The 6,579-nt window shown below is 47.0% G+C and overlaps 1 protein-coding gene across 1 annotated transcript; it reads right to left on the bottom strand.

The window, feature by feature from the left end:
* Positions 1 to 811: 811 nt before the first annotated feature.
* On the bottom strand, positions 812 to 2,464 carry Ubl5 (ubiquitin like 5). The gene is made up of 5 exons (XM_076871461.2): positions 2,357 to 2,464; positions 1,963 to 2,029; positions 1,673 to 1,756; positions 1,499 to 1,536; positions 812 to 974 (listed from the first exon to the last, which is right to left on the bottom strand). Exons 2-5 carry the CDS (start codon positions 2,016 to 2,018, stop codon positions 931 to 933), a joined length of 222 nt encoding a protein of 73 aa, XP_076727576.1. The 5' UTR covers positions 2,019 to 2,029; positions 2,357 to 2,464; the 3' UTR covers positions 812 to 930.
* Positions 2,465 to 6,579: the final 4,115 nt, after the last annotated feature.

A 6,579-nucleotide genomic window follows, 5' to 3' on the forward strand; every position in this document is an offset into this window, starting at 1 on the left:
GTGCCACACTGCCTTGTTTTGTCCACTATGATCTCATTTTTGTCTTTAAAAGAAGTGCCAGGAATTATGAATGCTTACACATGCTATATCTCATCGCTTTACAACATACCAGTGAAGTAGACATGAAATAATTCCAGTTTAGGAATAGGGATAGGGAAAAGAAGGCCATCTGTTTTCTATTGCTGTAACTGAACACCAGAGGCTGGGTAATCTGTAAACTAACAGTTTATTCAGCTCTTGGTTTTGTTGTGAGGACCAGGGTTGAGGGGCTTTTTAGGGGGTTTTGTAGAATCTCCAGATAACAAGGAGTCAAGAGTTTTTGCAACAGACCCACTCTTGACATAACCCATTAATCCATGAATAGATTAATTAATCCAGGAAAACAGCCCTAATGATCTAATCACTTCTTAAATATCTCAGCTTATAATACATTGAAATGGAGATTAAATTTCAACGTAAGTTTTGGTGGGGACATTCAAACCATAGCAAAGGCTTAGAGGGAGGTTAAGTAACTTGCCCAGGGTTACCAGGTTGTTGGTGTCGGAGCTGACATTCCACCCATGGTTTGTCTGAATCTAGAGCCTGTATTACTAACATTACTAGTAAATCTGACCTTATGTGGGAGCTCTATGGTCTATTAGGGTAACAAGACTCCCAGGGCCTCTTGCCTGCAGAGAACCACAATAAACCCCATAGCTCAGGGCTCCTAGTCAGCTCTGTCATTGATCCAGTCATTCCAAAGCTCTCAGTAAGCAGCCATGTATTAACAGTAACGGACAGACGAATACATAAGATAGCTCTCAAACACAGATGGCAACAAAGCAGTATCTAAGTCTTTATTAATGTGAGTTTTTAAAAACAAATATCCATACCAGTGTGAGAGGTGAGCGTGAGACAAGAGGCTAAGTCAGGGGGGGAAGGAATTCTGCTCTATTGGTAATAAAGCTCCAGGTTCATCCCATCATGGATTTCATCTGAAGTAAAGTGTTAAGGAGTCTTCACTGGGGGTTTCATCACCATCCCTCATCTACTCACAGCTAGATCCAGTGCCCTAAAGACTCAGTACAAGGCTAAGAAGTCATTTTGGACTGGGTTAATTTTGACTGAGGGGAAAAAAACAATCAATGAAAACTTTTTTTTTTTTTTTTTTTTTTAAAGAAAGTTCAGAGAACCACAGTAAACTCCACAGCTCAGGGCTCCCACTCTGCATAACAGACTTGCCTGAGTTTCACCCCTCCTGACCTCCTAACAGGTGGAGCTCAGTAATATGTTGAACTTGAGTGACAAAGTCCTTCTAAGCCAAGTCAAACGAATTCACCAATAAACCACCCTCCTCCCCAATGAAATAATTCAGTAACAACTATTTTCTCAGTGCTTACCATGTATCATATTCTAAGTTAATACCTATGAGCTTAATATCAAACGTGCTTCAATACAGAACCAAGAGAACCAGGGATGGGTATGTAGACTCTTCCTCAAGAAGTCACACAAAGGATACAGTCCCCCAGAGACACGTGGTCCTTAAAAATCGTGTACCTATGGAAATAGAGACCTTTCAGAAAAAAGCCTAGAAAACTCTTCCCCCTAGAGGCAGGCTGAGCCCAGCGCTCCCCCACCCAAACCCTTCTGGCCTAGTCCCCAGTCCAGCCGGCAGCCCCACCACTGCACTCACCACTTCTTAAGAACAATCTTGTTCCAACGGGTGCCAGTTTGAGCCGCGATCAGTTTCTTAAGGTCCCCGATGGTGTCATCGGTGCTGGACGCAGCGAAGTTAAGGCAAATGGAAGGGAGAGGTAGAACGAGGAAGATGACATTCTAGGGCTGAGTGCACTACACTCTGCCGGGAGCCCATCCGCCCGCTCTCCTGGGTTTAACTAGAACCACCCTACAACACAGACCGGGCTGCCTGCCTCACGCTAAGCACCCCCAGCGAGCACTGCCTCTCGGGCCGTCGGTGGATACTTGCACTTTACGCGGACTTTCTTCCCCAGACGGTCGTTGCAAACAACCTCGATCATCCTGACCGGAGCTACGCGGGGTGGGAGGGAGGACAGCGGTCAGGACTTCTGGGGCCTCCCAGGTCCCAGAAGGCCCATCGTACAAATCTCCTAGGTCCCAGCCCTAAGACCCCGGCCTGGGTCTTCTGCTCACCTCCTCTAACCCCCAGACCTGAGTCCTCTTGGGCCCCAAGTACAGCAGCGACCCGGGATCCCAGACAGCAGCGCTTCCGCCACTTCACGTAGCCTGAAGGCCAGGCCCCAAGGCTCCCGGATTCACCTCCCACCGACTCGCGGACCCTCGGCGGCGACTGCCGGCCGCTGCCCGCGACTCAGGGTTTTTCACTTGACCCGCTCACCTCGAGTCGCCTCGAACCTGAAGACGCCACAACCTCTCCGCTCGAGCGCTGAAGCCCAGCCGAAGTCGACGCTGGGAACCGGAAGCGGAAGTGCGAGACCGCAAGCACCCTCCCTTGTGTTCCGGGTACCTGTTAGAGCTGGGTCGGGTTCTTCAAGGTTCCGGGCCCGTTTAGGTCCTGAGGTTCATCCCCGTGGCTTTAGGGTTCAGAAACTGGGTAGTCAGAAGCCTGAGGTAGGAACAGGGTAGCGGTGGGCACGGAACCGGGGACGAGCTTACCGGAGTCAGAGGTCAGGGGCCGACGCCCAGCCCGAAGGAAGCCGTTGTTTAAAACCCCTTCGCTGTGGGTAGACCCAGTCAGCTGGTGGAAACTCCAGAGGGTCCCCCAGCGGCCTCTGGATGACCTCCAGTTCCTGAGCGCGAGGAAGCCTTGCTCCAGCGTTAGGGCCACCGGGCAGAGGGTGCCCAGCCCTGCAGTCGTCCTGTCCCCGCCCCCGCATTCAGAACTCATAACCTCTTGCTCACCCCCCACCTCTGTTCGTCGCGACTGCTCCGCGGAGTCACGGGTCACAGACTCCATCCCACAAGCGAAGCCCCATCCTGGAATGGAGACCCTGTCGCGCACTAGCAATGCCTACTAGGAAGCTGAAAACCGCACAATCGTAAAATCGTTTGCTTTTGTGTTTTCCAGGAGCATTTTGTGTCTTATTCAAGAGTCATGAGGGCTGGTGGGACAGGACCCCACCCCCCAAATTCAACCAGCTTCTGCCAGTGGACCTGATAGATAATTCCTTTTCAGCAGACAAAATTCTGAGCCTAAATTGATTCATTCTGAGAGGAAGCCACCGCTTTTCAACCTACCCAATCCACCTTCTCAAACTAGAATGTGAGATTAGGTAGAAGCTGAGAGGCCATCCTATGGAAACTGCAGATTCTATGTGCTTTGGTTTGGATATGATTAGAGAGTGTCTTCCAAGGATTGTTGGAAATTTGGTCCTCGGTGTGGTGATGTTGGGAAGTGGTGGAACCTTTTAAAGGTGGAGCCCAGTGGGAGGTGATTAGGTTTTTGGAGGTAGTAATGCTAGTCTAGAAGAGTATGTTAGTTCCCTTCAGAGTGGACTGTTATGGAAGAGTGAGCCTATCCAGGTATGTTGAGACATTCTTATAATCCCAACTACTTGAGAGGCCAAGACAGAAGGATCACAAATTCAAGGCCAGCCTGGGCAATTTAGTGAGGCCCTGCCTCAAAATAAAGAAGGCTGAGGCTAGTGGCAGTGGCTCTTGGCTGTAATCCCAGCAACTCAGGAAGCTGAGGCAGGAGGATCAAAAGTTCGAGGCCAGCCTCAGCACTTTAAGCAACTTAGTAAGACTCTGTCTCAAAATTAAAAGAACTAGGGATATAGCTCAGTGGTAAACTGCCCCTGGATTCCATCCCTAGTATGAAAAAAAAAAAAAAAAAAGTGGGGGGAGGACTAGTGGTAGAGCACTTGCCTAGCATGGATAAGGCCTTGGGTTCAATCCCCAGTAACACCAAGGAAATAAAACCAACCAACCAACCAAAAACAACCCGCAATGTGATACCATCTTTTATATATATATATATTCCAGGCATGGTAGTACATACCTCCACACTGCTTGGGAGGCCAGGTTGGGAAGATCACTTAAGCCCTGGAGTTTGAGATAAGTCTGGGCAATTTAACAACCCCCCTTCCTCCCCCAAAAAAAGAGTTTGCAGAAGAATGGATAGATTAAGAGAGGCTGGAAGTTTGAGGGTAAGGTAAGGGGATTGATACATCTGGAGAAGTTTGAAAGCAACGTGTGTTTGTGTTCACATAGAAATACTGGGTTACACAGGTCCTTGACAGTCCTTACCACTAGATGGTGGAATTGCTGAGAGTCTGATTTTCTTTTTAATACTTTTTGGTGTTTTACAGATTTTTAACATGAACACATTTTATTTTATTTTATAAGAGTAAATTTTTCCATGTGTTTATTTTAAAGATTGCTCAAAGGGTTTGGGATATAGCGTCAGTGGCAAAGTGCTTGCCTATCAGACATGAGGCTCTGGATTCAATCCCCAACACCACACACACACACACACACACACACACACAAATACAGCTCACTGAAGCTGTTGTCATGCTGAGCTGTGGGCTGGGGCAATAGGAAGTGGGGACTGCTGCGATGAGAAGAGGAACATCAAGCCTGGGATTGATGAGGGCTTGGGCTCCATGGAGACAGGTGAGGGTCTACTGAGGGACTAGGCCATCCTGGGGAGTGGGTGTGGGCAATGGGAAGTCCCTGAATGAGACTGCCACAACTGCAGAACTCCTTCCCTGGACCCAAGTGGTATGACAGGCACCCCAAGAGACAGTGTGTCACCTAGTGAGACTCCTCCCCAAATCTTGGTAATGCTAATTCTGGGCTGCCTGTGCAGGGATCTGGCTGCAACTGCCCTTTGGCAACCCCATTGTGCTGTCTGTCAGAGCTATTGCTTCTGGGGCAGTTGGATATTTCTCAGAAGGTGGAGACTGGCTTATGACCCAGGGAGCAAGTTGGGCAGGCCCCTGATACCCTTGTTTCCTCGTTTCTGATCCAGAAGGAAGTTATACATATGTTTCTTTACCTGACCTACCTTCCTCCCCTTCACCCCCGTGTGCTGGTGGTCCAGTAGATGGTTTTTAGGACCCCCTATACCTGAGCCAGGGGCATAGTTGCTTGGATTCTGCCAAACAAAAAGGCAATGCCCCACCCACAATTCACCAGAAGTAAAATAACCTTAGGGATGGAGAAGGTCCCTTTCCCAAAGATCTGAGTATCTCTGCAAGTCTTAATGATACAGCAGTGAACAAAACCAATGCCATAGTTAGGATTTTTTATTCTTTGCTTTTTTGGGGGGGGGATACTGGGGATTGAATTCAGGGACACTCAGCCATTGAGCCACATTTCTAGCCCTATTTTGTATTTTATTTAGAGACAGGATCTCTCTGAGTTGCTAATCGCCTCGCTTTTGCTGAGGCTGGCTTTGAACTTGAGATCCTTTCTCTGCCGCTGGGATTATTGGCAAGTGCCACTGCCCCTGGCTTTTGACTTTTTTTTTTTTTTTTTTTAAAGCAGTGCTGGGTAATTACCACCACAGAGTACTGTGATAATGGCAGAGGCTCAGCACCAGAAGGTTCTGGCCCTGCAGTTCTAGCAAGTGATTCGACCTCTAAGCTTCAGCTTCCGCCTGGTCGTATCAACCACCATGGTTATGGAAATAAAGTGAGCTAATACTGGTAAAAACACTCAAACAGAACGAGCACTCAGCAGAAAAGTACAGCTATTTTGTACTTTTATTACTTTTTCTTAACCAATAAGCTAAGAAAAGGAGTTTTAATTTTCAGTGTTCCAGGTCCAGAGAAGAGCCTCAAACTTTTTAGTTAGCAATGCTTTTGGCTTCAACTAACAGAAAGCTTACAGTTGCTTAAACTGATTATTTTTCTCATAACAAAAATTCTGGAAATAGGGAGCACCTGAAGGAGCAACTCAGGGATATCTGAGGTTTTCTTTGTGCATTTCTTTTGGTCTTTCCCTCCACAATCACAAGAATGATTGCCAAAACATGAAGCATTTTATCTGTACTCTTTTTTTTTTTTTTTAAGAGAGAGTGAGAGAGGAAGAGAGAGAGAGAGAGAGAGAGAGAGAGAGAGAAAGAATTTTTTAATATTTATTTTTTAGTTATCAGCGGACACAACATCTTTGTTTGTACGTGGTGCTGAGAATCGAACCCGGGCCGCACGCATGCCAGGCGAGCGCGCTACCACTTGAGCCACATCCTCAGCCCTTATCTGTACTCTTGTTTGAAGAAAAATATCAAAGGGGTTTGTAGTATAAATACACATTTGTGGGCTGGGGCTGTAGCTCAGAGGCAGAGCGCTTGCCTAGCATTTGAGAGGCACTGGGTTCGATCCTCAGCACCACATAAAAATAAACAAAATAAAGACATGCTGTCCATCTACAACTACAAATTTTTTTTAAAAAATACACATTTGGAACTTATTTTTTTAAAGGTATTACTTGCACAAGGTAGAAAATGTGAGCAGCATAAAAGGCAATACAGCAGCACATGGTCCCCTAACCCTCCCACAGCAAATGTCATTAAAATTTTGTTTCCTAAAAACAGTCTCTGCATCCTCACATGTGTGATCGGGAGCCTCCTAAGAAAATGATAAATCTTTCAGA

Source organism: Callospermophilus lateralis, chromosome 1 (assembly GCF_048772815.1).
Source record: "Callospermophilus lateralis isolate mCalLat2 chromosome 1, mCalLat2.hap1, whole genome shotgun sequence".
Lineage (NCBI taxonomy): Eukaryota > Metazoa > Chordata > Mammalia > Rodentia > Sciuridae > Callospermophilus > Callospermophilus lateralis.

Excerpts from the sequence above, each read along its gene's own strand:
- Ubl5 (XM_076871461.2), bottom strand. The coding sequence starts at position 2,018 with ATGATCGAGGTTGTTTGCAACGACCGTCTGGGGAAGAAAGTCCGCGTA. Across the intron at positions 1,757-1,962 it reads AAAGTCCGCGTAAAGTGCAA|CACCGATGACACCATCGGGG; the intron begins GTATCCACCGAC and ends CGCTGCGTCCAG. Across the intron at positions 1,537-1,672 it reads AAGATTGTTCTTAAGAAGTG|GTACACGATTTTTAAGGACC; the intron begins GTGAGTGCAGTG and ends CTATTTCCATAG.